Raw genomic sequence first — 19798 nt, 5'->3', positions numbered from 1 at the left:
GACTTTGTGTGTCCAAGTAGTTCCAGCATATGGATCCAGAGTTCCGAATCACCATAGCACATGAACAGCATGGACTCCGAGATCCGTTGTTCATTCCTGCCTGGTTCCTAGATACTCTATCTGTGATCTGGGATCTGTATCATGTCTTTTTGTCTTTTCCTCAGATTGGGACTCGATCTACGGTCATATCAAATTTCTCCTAGTCTGCGTGGTCCTATGTCTGATTTCTTGTCAACTAAATCCCCCATAGAAGTAGGTACTCCTAGTCTGAAGGTCTTTTGACTCCGTTAAGTTCTGCTATGAGCAGTTCTGTGAAGACTACAAGTCTTCTAATAGTACAATCCCTTGATATGCCAGTGCATAGTAGAATGTAGAGAGTAGAACTCGGTGAACTACCACTTAAGTCCTCTGCTCATAGTGTTCTACAGGTTTCGAATGGTCATACAGTTTTCTGACATGATCTACGGCTCTCTCTAACTGGTCTAGATGCGCCTACAGCACATTCTACTAGCGGCACTAGCTTTAACCAGCAATTCAGGCTCACTCTAGTTCTTAATACGATAAATATCGCTCTGTAGCACTGTTTAAAGTGCAAAAAGAACCTTGTAGCATAGTCAACTAAGTCGCATTAACGGCTAATGAGGAACGGTTTGAGATTCATTTTTAAAAGCATGAGGAGTCCCTCTTCTTCGAGCCCAGACTCAGCTCGGTACTCTTTGAACTCGAGGAAGAATTGACTAGCCAACTCGTTAGGTTTCTGGACCAGGCTGTAGAGCTTCCTCTGTGCTATATCCTTCTGGTCACCACCAGCAAAATCTCGACGGATTTCTGCCTTTAGGTCATTGAATGACACTGGCCACCGTCCGTTCTCGATTTCTCGGATTTTATTAGCCGCCCATTTAGGAGGCAGTACTCCGTCAGTCATATGAGCAAGGGTTTCGAGGACCTTTACATGGTCCACAGCATACTTCTCTGGATTTTTCTGGAAATAAATGTAAAGCTGGGTGAAGAAGGGATCAATGCCTTCAGGGGTTCCATTGAACGCTTTGGGCTTTGTAGCAGACGATTTCTCATTACTCCAGCTATGACTCTTCTCGAGTAACCTAGCAATGACTTTGTTTTGGGTATTCAGCTGACTAAGTTGTCGCCAGATGTTGACATTGAGTTCCCTATCCTGCTGTTGTGCGTTAAGACCCTGGAACCATTCTTCAGTTCCTTGAGCAAGGACTTCTGGATCGGGGAGAGCCAGTCCAGCATGTTGGGAGATGTTGGGATTCATGTGGGTGTCCTGATCTAAGGTGGCAGACATATGCACAGCGATCAGGGTGGGAGGTTTCCAAACTAAAGGTTGGTAAGAGTAGGAAAGGTCGGGTCGCCCCTGGGGTACTCTTGTCTATTGTCAGGAGTCGATCCTTGGGTGAGGCGAGCTGACAACTGAAGGGGAAAAAGGAATGACTCCTAGGTAGGATTGACCAGACAAGAGTGAAGTTCTACTGTACACTCGGAGTACTTATATACTACACTACTTAAGGGGTAAGGAGTCGAGGGGGCAGGGGCCTCCCTATCTACGATGGTCTACGGCAATCGCGAGTCAGACAAAGTGCTCAACAGTAAGGGGCTGAAGGGGTGGAAGAGAGGATGATCGCAAGGATCGAAATGATCAAGTGCGAAGGTGGGAGGGGTTGTGATAATATGTGAAGTACTATGGAGGTGTACTTGGAGTACAGTGAGTTCGTGACAGTCCTATGATGAGGACCGTACCCTCACAGGTCGGTACTCCAATGACAACGAGAGCATACGATAGATGGTACCCAACGTACACCAGTGTAGTGTACCACATACCTGTAACCTAATCCATGCGTACCCCATCCTGTACTCTAACACTGGAGAAGGGACTCTAGGACAAGTCCAAACTACGATTAGACGGTGAGTCCCCTAATAAAGGCGACCTGGGCGATGTCGAGCGACAGAATGAATGGGTAGAGGCAAAAGGTAAGGATAGGAAAGGATATAAAGGAAGACAAAGGATAAAGGACAAGGAACAAAGAAGATCAAATTCTAGGGAAATATCTACCACTAAGTACTCCTTATATACCTATCTAGTAGAAAGGGTTGTACTCCTATACCGATGGCCCCTTCTAAGATTAGGAGTACTCTCCTATGAATCGACCTCCTTCACATGATATCTCCCTTGATCGTATGCCGAGTTCAACTGCAGTTGACCGTATATGAGGAAATGTCGGCGGCAGGTACTACTCCTAGTTCAGTTCATGACACTTTCATTCCTATTCATCATTGCATTCCCTGGTACCCATGGGGAGGTCCCGGCGTCGGATAGTCATTATCCTTGCTTAGGCCTTCTCCACTCACTCCTTTATCCTTTTTCTTATGCTTCTGAACCTATCTCTTATAGTATGATTTTACTGCAGAAGCTACTACACATATGTCTCATTCCTTATGCTCTTTCTTCAGAAGTACCGCCACAAGTTCCACAGGTTCTATATCAATACTATTTGTTTCTATAGTTCCCCAAACATCTCTGACATTGACTTCTCATCATTGGCAATTCTCATTCATTCCTAAGCCCATCATGTTTATTAAGTTCCCGACCCCAAGGTTTGAATTGTCTCTGCTATAGACAAACTTTATTCCTTTATCCTTTTATGGAAAGTTCCTTACCTCTTTCGCTTACTATAAGCTGTTCATTCCTTAGTGTTCTTCGTGTTTCCTTATCTCTTTTATTGCTATAATGGGAATCATTCATTCTCTTCCAAGGTATGCATTTCAAACATCGGGAGGTAGTCAGTCTTCTTTGAACATACACAGCCAGTTGCCAATTGCCATTTTCAGTTGTTGCCATGTATGTGTCTATATGTCAGATATCTACTCATTGGAAATTCTGTTCTGCAGATCACCTTGGACATAGGTCTGCATATCTGAGCGATAGCTAGACTTATCCTAAGTTGATTTGGAAGTTGCCACTACTTCAGCAGGGTATTCCGACTGGCCATCACCGATTTGGTCATTCCTTTGGTCATTCCTTTGATATGGCTATGAAGTCCACGAGACCAACCATTACTTCCGAGGTCCACTTCTACAGTTTTCAAAGCTAGTTTGTTACCTCAGCAGTGAGATTGTCAGAGTATGCCAACTTCTGAAACCTTCTACTAGCAGCAGGGGACTCAGCCCTAGTACTTGTATATCTCTTCAGATTTACCCATATTATCATTATAAAACATAGAAAATATCCAACAATTGCACTATGTGTGATTAATCCTAGACTCAAAATTCAGTAGATTCCCGCACTGTAAATTAATCCTATCATAATCTGAGGAGAAGCAAGTACAATCCCAACCAACAAAAATAAGGATTAATCACATTTTTTATAATTCTATTTAATTCTACATAATAGTATCCTCAAGGAGGTTCACTAAAAAAAAAATGTACCTGAGGTCAAGGGGGCCCACTGATTTGAATCCCTGACCCTAGGTAGGGGGGGGGGGGGGTCAGCCAGTGGGCCAAACAATTTTTTTTGACCCCCATAAATCAGGTCCTGGCTGTCATTTTTGAGCTTTTGTAAGTTCTTTTACAGTAATAGAAGGGTAATTACATGTAGTAGGAACTAATTGAACACTTTGAAGGTGTTTGTAACAGTTTTTTACACTCCTGAAACCTTAAGATGCCAACCCTGATGATGGTAGGTGTTCTACTCCTTCCCAACAACTTTACATGGGCATTTCTAGCCAATTTCTAGTCACAGCTATAGTGGATATTCATGATTTTCAGAAAGATAAGTACAAGAGAAAAACATGACTGCTAAATGAACTCATTTAGATGATAATAACTATCTATTTTCTTGTGGAACATTATAAACCTGCTAGAACATATGAGGGAGGCAAGATATAGGAAGTGGAAATGACATGTGACATGGAATTACTATATGACACGCATTATCTACCACATGATATTACTATATATGGTGCGTGTGAACATCATGTGGGGAGGGAGGGGGCTTCCAAAGGTTCGCTCAGCGAAAACCAACCTGGGTCGATTTTTTTTCATGGGTGGACCCCATTGCCTGAGGTCGAATTTCTCTGTGAAGGGGTCAAGAGGGACCCTACCTACTTATGTAACCACTCCCACGCACCATATATAGTAATAGTGCATGTGGCATATGTCAGAGTTCATTTCCAAGACCCAGAACATGCCTCACAGGTCCAATTCCTTGGCCTGTAGTCCAGTCGTACACAAGCTAGGTGGTACTAGGAACATGGTGAGCTTCTGATTGACTGAATTATAGTATGGTTTACCCAAATTAAAATATAGATAACATATTCTCACTATTCTCAATTTGCTTTTGATTGACTGTTTCAGTTTTCTTCTCTGAAAAACCCACGCGACAGTTGAAAATTTGTGTGGCTCTTGCCAAACACAACCAAAGCTCCCCCAAAAAAGGATCAAATACACTAATTCTAGCCAAATCAAAGTTTTTGGGCATTCTTATTAGCTCAAAAAGTACAAAATTACCGCCAGAAGTCTCCATATATAGTGGTCAAAAAAATTTGTTAAGCTGTTCCCGGGGCACCCCCACCCCTGGTCAGGGGTTCAATCACGTGGGGCCCCTTGAGTATCCTTGTTAATCCTATATAATCCTATGTAATTTACTTGGTTTACAACTGACTTCATGTAATAGTAGCTTTAATTCCAGAGCATCGGGTGTATTCTACTGGGATATCGCAGCGAAGCGAGCCTGCAGTCCTGCCTAGTTGCCACCCGATATAGCAACCAAGATTATGTCAGAGGTTCTCGCGCTGTCTGACATATCGCGCAGAAATCCAGATCCTTCGTGGTGATGCTGAGATATTAGGGCTGTTCAATTCTAAATTTTCAAAGGTTGCAATTCAAACTCCGCCCGTCCAATCAGGTGCCTCCATTTTCACCCCCTCATCCATCGTTCTGGCTGGTCCCCAATTGCGCTCCTTAGAAAACATAATCTATAAGTCTTTAAGTCTCTATATCACTATAGTATTCCCCGTTTTATAATGTGATATAAATAAGACTAATTGACAGCTAGAAGAATCCACTTGATCTACTTGCAGCAGTGGCAGCTAATAAACCTCCTCCTCACTCAACCCAACCACCGAACTTCGAACGTAACTCTCTGATTGCTCGTGTTACACGCCTGCAGTATAAAACAACGGTGCCTGCACCGATTGCGACCTTCAGTGCAGTATCTTGTATTGGTGAAGCCAGTTGACCGTAGCATATTAGGAATGTGCCAAGTTGGTGCTTGAGATGGCGCTGAGGTTTTCGGCCCTTTGACTGGAACAATGGGTTCGGAGCGAGAAGCTTGACAAGAGTGTCGAACATATCATGGCTGACTCTGTAATCAAAAATCAAAGTGAGGTAAGAAAAAAGTATAACTAGTACGATACCGGAAAACAGAGCGGAACTGGCGGTCAGGAAGTTGCAGCAAGCACTCAAGAAAGTCTTTTTACTTCGGAAACTGGAAATATGGACCCCTTCTACCATCACCACAAAGTGTACATGCCATCTCCAACCATCTTGCACCAAGTGCCCGTCACAAAACTGCCACTTCTTCGTTGTCCTCCAAGTCCTCCACATCTTCCTCTGAGTCAGATTCCTCTTCAAGGATATCGGCCGCCCCAAGAAGATGTTGTGCATCCGTGAGAATAGCATTCACGTGTTGAGTTATGGTCGCAGTTGGCATGAGATGGCAGAAAAAGAAGTTGGATATAAAGGAACAGGTGTTGATGAAGCTAGAGGGAAATTGAATGGGGGAAAAGTTCAGAAATCATAGAGAACATATGATAAAATAGGCATACCGAATTTTGGTCCTTACGAGTGACAGCTGCACCGTGAGGCTGGACGTCGAACGAGACGGCGGGGACGATGCGGGCAGAAAAAGACTGGGCGCTTACAGGCCGGGGTGCCCGATCGAACCGACGATGGGGCGGAGTTTGAATTACATGGTTTGCAACGTTTGAAAATTTAGAATTGAACAGCCCTATTGAATAATACCGCTGGCAGAGGCGAGTTTAAGAAACAAAGGTTTAGACCATGTTGAAAAGTGGCGCTGCTTAGCGATTTAGCATCCCGGTTCCCTTAGGCTCCTATACAACTGTTGTGTTACACAGAAGATTCGTAGCATGACACAGATACTCTATCAATTCCTTCACGACCCGTACATTGACGCTGTTCCCAATCAGACGGTACTTCGTCTTTCTGCTTATATCGCGAGGCCAAATGAAATGAAATCCATCGTCCTCAAATGCAAAAAGCCGAAGTAATTCAGTGGGGGAAAAGTAGCGCAGCTTGAGCGGATAAAGGATCTTGATGGCTTCGTCTTGGTCGTCTATCGCTAGAAACGAATCAAACGTAGTAGTGGTCTGGGAAAAGCTTGTCAAAACATGGAGGTAAACGAAGACAGGTAACTGACATCCAGGCTTTCGTTCATTTGGATGATGGATCCAGCGCGCTCGACGAGTTGAGTGTAACCTGGTACTTATATCGTATCAATTGGGCGGCAGTGATGTAGTAACGAAACGCACCTCGAGTAAAACAACATGTCCGCCGAGATGATGGAAGAACGATATCAAATAACCTCCCCCACTTTTTCAGAACGCGGTCAGGCACCGCATGAGGATGCCACGACTCGCCCTCCCCCTCGCTAACCAGCTCAGGTTCGTCCAAATAATAGCCGATCTCTGGGACATGTACCTCCGGCAACCCAGGTATAGATGACTGTACTTCCTCTGAGCACGAGAACGGTACAGATTTTCGCGCAAGGAGGTAGTAACGCAATCGTGAATTGGGAACACCGAATTGGAGAGGGGTGAGAAGGAATTCGGCGGTGTGGTAGCCAATCCTCCGGAGTGTTTCCAGAAGGATCGAGTGTGTGGAAGACGTCTAAGAAACATGTCGGTATTGGGAGAGCTATAGAAGACGATTATATGACGATGACCTCGAACCCAGCAACGTTTTCGACTAAAACAAATTTTCAGTACGGGATATAAATAAAAGAAGCTTTCAACATACCTAGCAAGTACGATGGATGTGATTTTGTTTGTGCCATTTCGGGGAGGACGTTCTGAATTAAATGCAGAAAGGATTTGGCTCTGGGATCTAGATCACCTTTGGCGTTCGGATTCAAGACCGTGTAAGGCTGGCATGAAGGTGAAAGTAACCACATCTCTGCTTCATATCTAGCCAACTTGGTGGCCGTCAGTGTCGAGATATTGACCTATATCATGCCAGTAAGTGATAGTAAGACAGAGACAAAAACTTTCTCAACGCACTCTCTCAACAACTCCCCTCCCATGATTGGCCTCGTACACTTTACAAGCATTTTGATCCCAATCGAATGCAGATTCGATTGAAGCGTTGACGGAGCTCCTTGATAAAGCCAGATGTAGGCCACCTATTCCACTCAGATAGTGTCAGCAGAGGGAACCACCGTCGATAAAGTGATTATAAGTACCTGTAGAACTCGAGAGCTTTCAAGTTTTCATCGCCAACCATGGACGCGGTGGTGGTACTGGTGAGAGTCGCTGCGCTGCCCGTGCCCCCTTGGACTTCCACCACGATCATCACTTGGCGTTGTCGGAAACCGTACGTTTCATGCAACATCACTCTATATGTCCTCTGTTCGAATGCCTACAGAATACTGGGCCATATTTTTTCATTCCTTCAGCAACCCATTCAACTTCGACTGAATGTAAACGCTCTCGGGGAGAACGGGAAGAGCCTCTTCAAAGTCTGTTCCCAATGGAGGGAGACTACGATCTCAATGCCATTCTTGTGGTCGTCTTTAAAATTGTTGCTTCGATCATCCACAGCCCGACGATGCCAAGTGCAGGGGCGAACATTTCTATCAAATGATATAGTTGTTTCTCTCTCTCGGGCTGGCAGCACCTCTATAACACGCGAAGAGAGTTTGAGAAGGACGAAGATCCCAGTACTTCATCACAGGAAGGAGCGTTGCTGGCCCCAGAAGTACGAACACCTGGACCCGAGGCAGATATCTGGAATTTGGGCCTTCTGGGTATCTGTACGGATATCTTGTCATGTTTCATACCCTTTTCGCGTCTGACTGGATAGTACGATAGACCTTGCTCGAGAACGCAACGATCTTATTTTGGATGGCCTCCGAAATTCGACGCCACCAATTAGCCCTTCGTCCGACAGCTGCAAGTTTATTACAGGTTGGCTCTGTACCTCTCTGACCGTAGGAGCATTCTTACTGACGGTTGCTCACAGCATCCGCTTTTGTATAATGTCGGAACGATGCGAAGTGCTCACAAAGGCAGGTCTGGGTTGAACAGAAGCCTTGCAGATCCCAAACAGCGATCGGAGGGGTTGAACGTTGATGTCAAACTCTCAGACTGGGCCTAGCAGAATCTCGTGGCAGTAAAACTTGTCTTTAGGTTGTTAGATAAAGTATGTACACGACTGTAATCTTACACGGATTCTCACAGGCAGATAACAATGTCTGACGTACGGTAGGCTCTCCCTTCTTGGCTGCGATGTGCGGAGGTGATGTAGAGTGCCCATGGCTTCAGGAACCCTGATCGTCTCGTGGTAATATACTTTCCGGACCGTCTGCGATGTGATGAGCTGAAGATCCGAGCGGCAGGATTTGATTGTCAAACTTCCCGTCACCTGCGTTGCTCTGCTGTGCACGGGTCTATGAGAAAAGTGTATTCCGCTTGAAATTGACACTACCTTTGAGTTCGGGTGCGCTCGCGTGCTTGCAACCGAATCGAGTGTTTGAACGGTGCCTTCAAGACAGTCTTCAAACCGAAGACTCGTCATGTAATGCTCCTCGTTATTGGTGACATTGATAGGGCGTGCGGGACTCGGTGGTATTCGGGAGTTGAGTCTAGACGATGGAGTTTTCAGAATCGTGCACAGGTACCTATATATAAATCTTATAAGTTGTGATTTCACCTTGCTAACAGTGATAAAACGTATACTGCGTGGGGTAGGTGCGGATATTAGTTGCTTGTTTCGTTCAGTAATTATGTGCAGGGAACCCACAGTTTCCAAACACTTCGAAGAGTCCGACAAAAATGTACGAGTCGGGACGGAGGACCATCTGTTATCCGACCCGATTGTACCAATTGAGCTTCAGCGGAAGATAGACGAATCGGATAGAACGCACGGTAAGCAGTATGGTGAGCACTCCCGCACTGTGAGGGCTTCAAGCTTCCGCCACCTTTGATTTCTTGACCGGACTGACGTACCCGACGAGAGCTCCAGTACTGACGGCGTATACCATCAGTCTTTGTATGAGTGTATCCGTCCTGAGAGAGAGTCAACATTCCATCCACGTCGAGATTAGATACAGCTCACCGACGTATCCCAGTCCAATTTGCTTGCAAGTGATAGCAGAGCGTGGTGGCACATAAGATATCTCCTACCATGGTCAAAGCCAGGGGTACTATGAGCAGATATCTCTGGAAGGGGAGAAGGAGGAGTTAACTAGCCCCAGGTGTCTAGTTCGTGATATATATTCACCTGGCTTCCGGTTGCAAGCTCCATGAGATATGTGCCAGATCCTGTACTGCCAAATGTTCGTCCGAGAACACTGACACAGAGCGCTGAACGGATGCCAGTAAGTAGATCATGCTTTGAAGATGTAATCAAGACGTTCAGAAAACTTACCCAGACTAAATCCTGCGGAGAGATGCAGAAATCGTATTGATTAGTGGGTCTTTGTGTGGTAGTAACCCATAACAGACCTATTTGGACGATCGTAAGACCTGTGCCAGTGGAAAAGTTATTATCAATGCCCGTGGACCGTGGTACTAATATGATATTGGTAGGGGCCCACCTATCATTATCGCTATAATCCATTTCTTTCTCCCCACTGGTGTCAAGGCAGAAAGTCAGCGGCATCATAATCATGATCGAGACACAGAAATGGAATTTCGGTTGAGGCACTGACATTGGTAAACCTGGATCGCGTAGAACACTTGGCAGATGAGAACAATAACGCCCTACAAGTAACTCGAGGTCGAGAATACTGTCGAATCGAAGATGTGAGCGATTTACGCACCTCCAAGGGCACCGTAACCTTCATTTTTGAATCATCAGCATCAACCTCGGGAACAGATGAAGGAATATCATGTCTCACAACCAAACTCCTGCATTCGAGGGAGGCGAGATGTCATCGTCAACCAGTTCAGAACGATTAATCCAGTACGTCGAGCTCACCAAATTCGATCCAATCCCGTATATCTGGAGAAGTTCGTAACGAACATGACATACGAGGCGTGAGTATGAAGGGCAGTGTGGACTGTCACGAGGGTACTGTGGTATGTTTTATGAGCGTGGAATCCCTGGAAAGTAGAGCCTGTAGTTCGCACAGTGATGCGATGACCTTGAACTTTTTATTGAGCGGATACGACTCGTACGAGTTTCGGAGCACATACAGTCCCCCTCAGAAACAACCGATCACGATAGGTGAAGAAGTATGTCCATGCCTGATTGCAAATGATGCCATACAGACTAGGTTCGAGGTTAATACCGTGCAAAAAGTGTGATTTAGAACGCACATGGAGCTCGCGACTAGCCCGATGAGATATGCGCCAATGGTGTCGTCAAGATTCTGCAAAGTCGTACTAGTGGACCTGATTCGTGGCATGGAAAGAGGAGTAAAGGTGACCACCGACAAGCCCTGATTATAATGTCAACTTTTGACCATGGATTCTGACGGGCGCTGATTTAGGCTTCGTCAACGGCTATCGCCGTTTGAACGTGTGCATGACCCAAGGTCATCAGTACCGCTTTGGTACCACTGGTCATCCGGTTCACCCACATTAATATTGGCGAATGAGCGTTTGAGCAACCGACATGAAAGGAAGATTCCCACAACCTCGGAACCAATTCCTGGCTGGATTTGCTCACTGTTGGCCATTGACCAATGATGTGAACTTCGCGCAGCGATCTGCCAAAGTCAACGATACCCCGCCTTTGGATCTCAGGTCGTTGCTGATAGTGAGATCGAGGGAATCTGGCGCTGGTTGGGAGAGATTCCTTGGGACAAGAAGACAGTACACGACAGCAGTCGAGGACGACAAGGTCCTGGGAGAGCTTGGACTCCATCTGCTCCTAAGGATGGATGCGGAATCAACCAAACCTATTCCAAATAGTCAGGGGAAAGAGAGTAGTGAGGAGCAGGAGGCGAACGTGTCGGCGGAGGACACTGGGAACGAAGCTGGACCGAGCCATGAGAAGGGTATATCTGCATCCGTCTCGGCAGGCTCTGACCTCTGGGACAATCTGAGATTGCACGGTGAGACTGGTACCTTCAGAAAGGCGGTTGATAAATGAATTGGCTACCTGGGGGAGCCGTTTCGGCGACTCAGCAGGACGATGATGCATCGACCAAACGTTCTGGCCCCCGCCGTTATTTCAAAATCCGGCGTTCACGATTCGGAGAAACATATTTACCCCAAAAGGTAAAGTTACATTGAACAGTTGAGTCCCGGATGCCTGGTAGCACGACCCTCACATTCTCTATCAGTTCCTTCACGACCCGTACATTGACGCTGTTCCCAATCAGACGGTACCTCGTCTTTCTGCTTATATCGCGAGGCCGGATGAAATTAAATCCATCGTCCTCAAATGCAAACAGCCGAACTGATTCCGTCGGGGAAAAGCAACGCAGCCTTGAACGGATAAAGGATCTTGATGGCTTCGTCTTGGTCATCTATCGCTAGGAACGAGTCAAACGTAGTAGTGGTCTGGAAAAAGCCTGTCAGAACATGAAGGTCCTGGGACAAAGGAAGACAGGTAACTGACATTCAGGCTTTCGTTCATTTGGATGATGGATCCAGAGCGCTCGACGAGTTGAGTGTAACCTGGTACTTGCGTCGTATCAATTCAAAGGAGGGACAACGATATGCATAGTAACGAAACGCACCTTGAGTAAAACAACACGTTCGCCGAGATGATGAACGATATCAAATGACCTCCCCCACTTTTTCAGGACGCGGTCAGGCACTGCATGAGGATGCCACGACTCGCCCTTGCCCTCGCCGACCAACCCAGGTTTGTCCATATAACAGCCAATCTCCGGTATAGATGACTGTACTTCCCCTGAGCACGAGATTGTCGCGCAAGAAGGTAGTAGCGCAATCGTAAATTGGGAACATCGAAAGGGGTGAGAAGGATTCGGCGGTGTGATAGCCAATTCCAGGAGGACAGAGTGTGTAGAAGACGTTTAAGGAAATATGTCGGTATTGGGAGGTGTATAGAAGACGATTTTACGACGATAACCTCGAACCCAACAACGTTTTCGACTAAAACAAATTTTCATTACGGAATATAAACAAAAGAAGTTTTCAACATACCTAGCAAGTACGATGGATGTGACTTTGTTTGTGCCATTTCCGGGAGGTTTAATGGTCAATACACCTTCTCTTCCTCAGCAATATTTAGACGAAGCTGATGATTGCTCTCCAAGAGATTTGGCTTTGGGATCTAGATCACCTTTGGCGTTCGGATTCAAGACCGTGTAAGGCTGGCATGAAGGTGAAAGTAACCACATCTCTGCTTCATATCTGGCCAAATTGGTGGCCGTCAGTGTCGAGATACTGACCTATATCATGCCAGTAAGTGATAGTAAGAGAGAGATAAAAACTTTCTCAACGCACTCTCTCAACAACTCCTCTCCCATGATTGGCCTCGTACACTTTACAAGCATTTTGATCCCAATCGAATGCAGATTGGATTGAAGCGTTGACGGAGCTCCTTGACAAAGCCAGATGTAGGCCACCTATTCCACTCAGAAAGTGTCAGCAGAGTCACCGTCGATAAAGTGATTATAAGTACCTGTAGAACTCGAGAACTTTCAGGTTTTCATCGCCAACCACGGAGGCGGTGGTGTTACTGGTGAGAGTCGCTGCGGTGCCCGGTGCCGCTTGGACTTCGCACTTCCGCTTCAACCACGATGACCTTAGTTCTTTTCACTTTACTACCGAGTATGCACTTCGAGATGAATTGATCTCCTCCTGGCCGTAGAAACTCAGAATGTAATAGCACCCTCTAGCTACCTCAGAGTTGTCGGAAACCATACGTTACTAGGCCTGACGTGTGGCGGCTACTATTTGCTCTTTCGCCGCTGTCATCGCGTACGTACATGGTACATTCTATCGACATCATGTTCAGTCTAATTCTTACTTGGTTATTTTGATATTTGAAGGTATTCTGAACGTCTTCAAGATCGGGTTCCAGCTCAAGACCGACAACTACATGACAGCCTTGAACTTCCTAATCCTGATGTTCGACTATCTCTGTCTCACGCCAAAATCTTGTCAATCTCTCTCAGCAACCACCGCTCTCACAAGCTCCTCCGCCAATGACGCAGAGACGTGGTATTACAATAATGACAAGCTCGCCGTCTAGTTTGAGGTCTGATGAGAACTTGAGGGCGGCGGGAGGGGAGTCACTGCAATATCCCTCATTCAGGGCTCAAGTAGAGACCAACGGGGCTCGAACGGGAGGATTCTATGAAAGCGGACAAGTTGGTGCGGGGACTGGAAGCAGCCTTGTATATTGTGGATGGACTGGAGAGAGCGGGGGAGTGGGGAGGGAGCAACAAACGCGAACGAAGAAGCGAAAATGAACGGATGTTACATCCGGGAGCTGGGAAAGACGGGTTGTAGAAATGAAAAGTAGTATTTATGTACCCTACAATATTAGGAAGAACGTTAGCTTGTCAAAGACGTCATTGAACATATCCGCTGGCAGTCCGTCGTCATTCCGTCGATATCCATTCCACACTCATCGGTTCAAGCCTTCGACCATGTAGCGATGTGTCCGACCTCTGATGAGTTGCGCTAACATTAACCCGACTCTGCGAGTATGGCTTCAGTCAGCACGAGATCGATATCTCGGCCTTGAAGGCGAGGACGCAGCGAAGGTGGCATCGCTATGGTCGACCCCCTTCGAGTGAAATGACGTAGCGCGGTTTACGAAGAGGAATAAGGAGGAGGAGGGTCTTTCGGAATCTCATCCTCCACAAGACTCCTCCCCGAGCTCATATCTGCGTCAAAGTGAGAACCTTGATCGGCAGTACTCAAAAAGAAAAGAAAAACTCACCATACGGTCCCAAAAGTGTGAAGAAACTGCGTCTCGCACCACGCATGGGCGTTTGACGATACTCTGTAAACCAAAAAAAAGAAAAAGAGAATTGAGTACACGCTACTTGATTCGGTGTCAGGAACAGGAAACTTACGACTGATCGCTGGATGGGATACCAAACCTGACGTTGATGATGTCTGCCGCCTTCGTCTTAGTACTAGACAACGCCAAATCAAAAGTCCCATGACCGAAACAACTACCCCCGTGGCGGCAACGGAGATGCCAACAAGAGTAGCGGAGCTGAGATGCGATGATGATTCTGATGGTTCTGATGGTGGGAGGCTACTGGAGTTTCTTCCTGCTTCAATCGCTGAAGAAGTGATCGATGAGGGTGACGATGCTGACACTGCTGTAGTGGCGATGGAGCTGACATCCGTACTGGCAGGGAAGTGTGATGATGAACCTGAGCTTGAGGGTGCGATGCTAATAGTGGGAGCCGAGATATCGCCTGCTTCAGAAGAGGTAGTCGATGGAAACGGTGGTAGTGAGGACGACGACGGAGGCGGGTTGGGCGACGGCATAAACTCCAAATAATCAAAGTACGTGTTGCTACCGTTTACAGTGATCCGCATGGTAAGTGAATGCGTTCCATCTTGCAAAGTCGGAGAACTGAACATCTTCTGGTTGTAGACGGGTTGTTTCTGGGGAGAAGCAGTCCAGGAAACAGGCTCTTCGCCATCGACGATGAAAAGGTCGACGGTTTTCGCGCTTACAAGGTTTGAAGTTATCGTGCCGTAGACGTCTATCTTCGTCCCTGTAAGGAAGAGATTAGGTGCAAGAACAAAATCATCCTAGTTATCAACGTGCACCTCTGAACTGAAACGTCATCTCAGCTCCAACCGTACTTGACCCATGAGTTGAGTGATTATACTCAGATGCAACTCCAGTCTTCCACCATGCTTTCGCGGGGGTAAACTGTATGCGAAGGTCGTTGTCGTCTACTCGTTCCATCAAGTAGTGAAAGCTTTGGAGAGGTAATGGACCTGGCCAGTGGGAGTATATAATTCTAGCCATGTCAAGCATGGGAACATCGACAGGAACAAGGGGATGTTGAAATTCTATCTGTCGGGACGTCAGCAAGTTCAATGGGTATCAAACTCCGTGCGCCGCTTACGACAGAGAACGAAGATAGAGCGATTGTTGATCAAGTGCTTGTGCAGGTGCCAAGCAGGTTCTCGGATGAGGCAGTCGAAGACCCTTGCCTATGCATGGCAAGAATGAGAAACGGAGACGCCAGACGTCAACCGTGTGCACTAACGACTATTGAGAGTCTCGGAAGCAGCAAGTGGTCATGGGTGCACAATTTTTCCTGCGCATGTCAATCATGAAATGTTGTTCATCACTGAGCAGACAATCAACAGGTGATTTTCCTACGCCTTGTCCACCCTTCAAGAATGCAAGAGCCACCAATGGTACGCGTTCGCATGATCGTACGTGAAGCGAGAGAGAGATATGGATGGATGTCATGTAACTCGACTGTAGGTGTATGTCTAGATGAAAGCCCAGGATATAAGGAGACAGGAGGTCCCTGAGGGCAGACACAAAAGTCGCGTACACCTTTTAAGGTTCGACGAGGCGTGTTGAAGGTCATCACGGATTCAGATGGAGTCGTAGGGATACAATGGTGGACATCAATCCGACGGAGTAAAGGGGGTGGACGTAATGTATTCGCTGGTCGACTGTACTTCGAGGGTATGTGCACTTGAATGGTAAGTAAATCGTTAAATTCTGAGGAGTATGTCATTAAGCATGAAGAAGCTTTGATTAGTACGCACACGCTATAGAGTTCCTTTTCGGATCTTCTGGGCGTTCCTGGTCTTCGCGCACCACCGAGCACGGCCTGCAAACGCCCCAGAGTTTGAGTTGGTCCTCCCGACGTGTTGGGCCGCTACCCCAGGCAATCAAGGCGCGTATCGCTATTCTCGACCGTCATTAACATTGTAATAGTACGTCCGAGAGCTTGTACATCTTGTCAGATACGGCTTGTCTTTAAGTAGCAGCGGATCCTTCCACTGTATTCGTGTCGATCGAGAAAAAGATAATCTCGAGTTCATGTATCCAAAATTCGAGCTTATAGTGTCGCAGACATCCATTTTAGCTCCTGCAAAGCGCAGAAGCAAGTGAGATACATGTAGCTGGAGTAGATGAGCGACAGACCTTAGAACTGGAACATCCGTGTGCCTGAACTCGTTATTCCCTGCGTGGAATGATTGTATTTCTAGCCTACTCCGCTGATTGACGAGACGGTGTAGAAGTAAATAGTGTGAGGATCGGTGTCATCGTGCCGTTGCATTTGATTGGGGTCTGCAATATGGATATGATGCCAATAGAGCGCACTGCTCGGAACAGATCCGTGCTTACAACGCGACGGTTGAGGGGGCCTTCATTGAAAAGGGTCTTGATGAACGTATTGAATTTGGCGGAGTGTTGTCTGAAACCTACTGGCGAAGTTTCGTTGGGATAGTGAGATCGAAGGACAACATATACTCACTGAGCTCTCCGACCGATCATGACCATACGGATGCAGCACCATAGAGAATAACCTGCCGCAGTCCGAATTCAGAACAAGCAAGCGAACTCTTTCAACGACAAAGATGTGGACGTTGGTGGGTTGAGTTGATTCGAACCTCTTGCCAATGTTCTCAAATTGATGGTTTTCATGATTCGGATTGCCTATTGATGGTGGTGGGAGGACGCAAGAGCGACACGAAGTCGCGTATCATCTTGCTTGCCATTATTTGTACTTGCTCGTACCTCGACCCGACTCCTTTCAATAATACAAGGCTCAACATTTTTCGCCCTCGTCGTCTCGCAAGCGTGCCTCCCAACAAGGCCCTCAACTTGGAAACTGAATTCACCTCTCTGACGAGTCTCTCTTGATACCAAGCTACAACATACCCTTATAGGATTTGACTTTGTTCCGCTCAGAGCTGGGAGATCATCTCGGTATGGTACTAGGCTTTGTCTATCTTCTTCAACTGGCATCAAACCATTACCATGATTACGATTCATCTCAGGGCGGCAAACTGTCTGGGATTACCGACGATGTACTTACCTCCCTGTCCAACATTCTATTTCCGTTTGATTCTGCAGAACGCTGATTAACAAGAAAGTAAACTCATGGATTGTTGATCAACACAATAATCTATCTCTATCACTCGATTACCTCCGGCTGTTCCTCGACTTCTACTCAAAGCCCCCTCTCGCCTCAAACCAAGTCTTTCGCATTGCCTACTGGAGTCGCGATTGACCCTTACTACTGACCTCGGGGGTTTAGGATCCCTCTTGACCTTGCACTAATGAAGTACTGTATCATCTGTGCCTAATCTACCCAAACGATCTGTCAAGTTTAAGTTTTCCTAGGTCAGCACATTCATAAGCGATGTGAACTCACAGTTTGGAACAGACCATCTCACGTATTATCAAGGCCATTCCATCTATTGATGCAGAGATAAGTAGCTTCTCACATCAAGTACCACTTTCCGGGACCAACTTTTAACTGCCCCCAGCTCTGCTCGGACCACCACTCTCTTTTCCCCCTTCCTCCCTCTGTTTGAACGATGGCCGTCTCAGGTAAGACGGTATTTGCATTGCTGCTCGGTTCAGCACCCTCTTTCGCACTCTCGTCTGGAGCGATACCTGACCCTGCCACAGTCAAAGCAGCTTTCGAAGCGATGGTACAATCGCTCGGTCATCAACGTATCGTCTCAGTAAGTTGTCTTAACCAACATCGTGAATGACTAGACTAACTTAGGGTTTAGTACATAGATGGTTCGTCTCATTCATACCCCAATCATTTTAAATTCTTATGGGACTATGGCCACAGTCCTCAACGCTACGCTCCTCGTTTACGATGTGATCCTCAATCTCCCTCTCGAAATTGAACATGTTTGGACGAGGCAATGGTCATTCTTGACCACTTTATACGTTATCCAACGTTACCTCCCATTCTTTGACACCGTAGGGGTGACTCTCCACCGTTCGTCGATAAAATTTCGTCCCTCGGAGCCTGTAATGATGCTGACCTGATCTACATAGACAATTTCGGATTGAGTTTGAGCCCTCGCATTTGCACCCTGGACTGGGATATTACCGCATGTACGTTCTATGCTACTGTGACGGTCAATATGTCTGATATGGGGTTGTTCACGCAGGGTCTTTCGTTGGCGGCGTCATGTTGTCTGAAAGTAAGTCGTGTCACGCTTAGAAAATCGTCAACCGTTCACTCTTGCAGTCCTTCTCACCATCCGTGTCTGGGCGGTCTGGGAGAGGAAGATCCCGGTAGGCATGGGGCTTCTTGTTTTCTTCCTCGCCTGCTGGGTTCCTTGCTGCATTCTCTTGGCACGATTTTTGAGCACCGTGGGATGTAGGTTATCATTTCTCCTCCATCGTCGACCAGTGTTTGATTTCAACCAGTTGAGACTCTCCCGCTTCCTAATTTTCGCGGATGCTTCATCTCCCGTGGAAGCCATGTCTTGTATTTATGTTGGGTCTTGTGGATGGTCTATGACACTGGTGAGCCATTCGCCTTTTGCGCCTGAAGATGACAACCCTGATGTGTTGCTTGCAGGTACATTGATTATGATGCTCATTCCTGGAATATCGGCATGTATGTTCTACTCCTCCTCAGAATCCGACTGAGTTGCTCAATGTATCTCCTAAAGATCGGAGAGGCGGGAGATCTGAGCTTTTCACCGCTGTATACCGAGACGGTAGGTCAATACCCGAATCCATGTGGTGTGTGCATTAATGTCTGACCCAAAACTAGGCGTGATTTACTACGCGTTCATTTTTTGTGAATGATTCTTTCATAAGCTTTTCATCATTTTTTACTGACTTCTCCAACCCTCTCCAGTGGTATCTTTGATCAACGTGGTCGTCGTCCTCACTCTTCCAGTAAGTAGTTACTTCCGGCTCAATGATTGTAAACATTAGAAATGACTCACTTGACACCTCTAGGCCGACCTGGTCCATCTTCTATCCTCGTACGTAGAATCAACTCGATCTTCAGTGCACACCCCTAACCTAATCACGGTCGACCACCATCATTATCTTCACAGATTTGAGCGCGTATTACATTCCCTCTTGACCAGTCGTGCCATCCTCCATATCCGCCAGGTAGGAACGCGACTTTCGTCTCCCCCGACGCTCTCATACGAGGTGTGCACGGAGATTTCCCTTTCTTCTGTCTAGGAGTACCAAGCTGTGCCTCAATTTTCACTTCATAATCTTTTCTTTAACATTTCCCGCGAATGTAGCTGTCACTCGTAGGGTGCATCACTTCGTATTTATGTTGTAGTGTATCGATAAAGCTTCGCAAGCGTCTCTTCTATCTTCACGTTAGCTCATTTTGTTGGGGAATAGGGGATACTAATGGGGGACCGAAGCGCAGGTACCATTTCCTCTATGAAGAGATAACACCAGAGTTCGTTTCGATTTGATTTTGCTTCCATGATGTTGAGGCTCTGAGATCCGAAGCTTCGACTAGCAAGCGGCGAAGTTGAATTTCAATTAGATAAGAAATCTCTGATGATTGGTGCGCTTATGACTCTCACCGAGTTCCTCTGTTCCTTCCAAACTAATAGTTACGTTTTCTCTCACGAAAACTTCCCCAAATATTATTATT

At 46.6% G+C, this 19798-nt stretch overlaps 7 protein-coding genes across 7 annotated transcripts; 2 read left to right on the top strand and 5 right to left on the bottom strand.

The window, feature by feature from the left end:
* Nucleotides 1-4972: 4972 nt before the first annotated feature.
* Nucleotides 4973-7611, bottom strand: E1B28_010799 (uncharacterized protein; the record flags this gene model as incomplete). Its single annotated transcript, XM_043155778.1, has 9 exons — nt 4973-5383; nt 5436-5780; nt 5847-6410; nt 6461-6519; nt 6573-6930; nt 6986-7008; nt 7060-7264; nt 7320-7449; nt 7502-7611. 7 exons carry the CDS (start codon nt 7609-7611, stop codon nt 6135-6137), a joined length of 1161 nt encoding a protein of 386 aa, XP_043005560.1. The 3' UTR covers nt 4973-5383; nt 5436-5780; nt 5847-6134.
* An 893-nt stretch (nt 7612-8504) lies between these two features.
* On the bottom strand, nt 8505-10669 carry E1B28_010798 (uncharacterized protein; the record flags this gene model as incomplete). Its single annotated transcript, XM_043155777.1, has 15 exons — nt 8505-8695; nt 8746-8902; nt 8971-8995; nt 9061-9118; nt 9185-9212; nt 9267-9326; nt 9376-9479; nt 9541-9623; nt 9688-9699; nt 9765-9892; nt 9971-10048; nt 10240-10335; nt 10392-10405; nt 10458-10533; nt 10581-10669. The coding sequence occupies 15 exons, from the start codon at nt 10667-10669 to the stop codon at nt 8579-8581; spliced, it is 1125 nt and encodes a 374-aa protein (XP_043005559.1). The 3' UTR covers nt 8505-8578.
* Nucleotides 10670-10878: 209 nt separating this feature from the next.
* Nucleotides 10879-11358, top strand: E1B28_010797 (uncharacterized protein; the record flags this gene model as incomplete). Its single annotated transcript, XM_043155776.1, has 1 exon — nt 10879-11358. One exon carries the CDS (start codon nt 10879-10881, stop codon nt 11356-11358), a length of 480 nt encoding a protein of 159 aa, XP_043005558.1.
* Nucleotides 11359-11754: 396 nt separating this feature from the next.
* On the bottom strand, nt 11755-12417 carry E1B28_010796 (uncharacterized protein; the record flags this gene model as incomplete). Its single annotated transcript, XM_043155775.1, has 5 exons — nt 11755-11771; nt 11830-11888; nt 11951-12007; nt 12071-12329; nt 12381-12417. The coding sequence occupies 5 exons, from the start codon at nt 12415-12417 to the stop codon at nt 11755-11757; spliced, it is 429 nt and encodes a 142-aa protein (XP_043005557.1).
* A 37-nt stretch (nt 12418-12454) lies between these two features.
* Nucleotides 12455-13103, bottom strand: E1B28_010795 (uncharacterized protein; the record flags this gene model as incomplete). The annotated part of the gene is made up of 5 exons (XM_043155774.1): nt 12455-12628; nt 12684-12805; nt 12862-12877; nt 13005-13017; nt 13072-13103. The coding sequence occupies 5 exons, from the start codon at nt 13101-13103 to the stop codon at nt 12455-12457; spliced, it is 357 nt and encodes a 118-aa protein (XP_043005556.1).
* An 897-nt stretch (nt 13104-14000) lies between these two features.
* E1B28_010794 (uncharacterized protein) lies at nt 14001-15195 on the bottom strand (the record flags this gene model as incomplete). Its single annotated transcript, XM_043155773.1, has 4 exons — nt 14001-14074; nt 14131-14193; nt 14267-14926; nt 14982-15195. The coding sequence occupies 4 exons, from the start codon at nt 15193-15195 to the stop codon at nt 14001-14003; spliced, it is 1011 nt and encodes a 336-aa protein (XP_043005555.1).
* Nucleotides 15196-17481: 2286 nt separating this feature from the next.
* E1B28_010793 (uncharacterized protein) lies at nt 17482-19422 on the top strand. Its single transcript, XM_043155772.1, has 14 exons — nt 17482-17535; nt 17600-17745; nt 17827-17882; nt 17941-18151; nt 18211-18270; nt 18327-18359; nt 18407-18538; nt 18589-18687; nt 18743-18781; nt 18837-18884; nt 18941-18967; nt 19028-19068; nt 19132-19157; nt 19233-19422. The coding sequence occupies exons 2-14, from the start codon at nt 17733-17735 to the stop codon at nt 19363-19365; spliced, it is 918 nt and encodes a 305-aa protein (XP_043005554.1). The 5' UTR covers nt 17482-17535; nt 17600-17732; the 3' UTR covers nt 19366-19422.
* Nucleotides 19423-19798: the final 376 nt, after the last annotated feature.

The sequence above is a fragment of the Marasmius oreades genome, chromosome 7, assembly GCF_018924745.1.
Source record: "Marasmius oreades isolate 03SP1 chromosome 7, whole genome shotgun sequence".
Taxonomy (NCBI): domain Eukaryota; kingdom Fungi; phylum Basidiomycota; class Agaricomycetes; order Agaricales; family Marasmiaceae; genus Marasmius; species Marasmius oreades.
This window is presented reverse-complemented; position numbering and strand designations above follow the sequence as displayed.

Coding starts and splice junctions, on each gene's coding strand:
- E1B28_010793 (XM_043155772.1), top strand. Junction 18,271..18,326: donor GGACTGGGATATTACCGCAT/GTACGTTCTATG, acceptor TTGTTCACGCAG/GGTCTTTCGTTGGCGGCGTC. Junction 18,885..18,940: donor CACCGCTGTATACCGAGACG/GTAGGTCAATAC, acceptor ACCCAAAACTAG/GCGTGATTTACTACGCGTTC.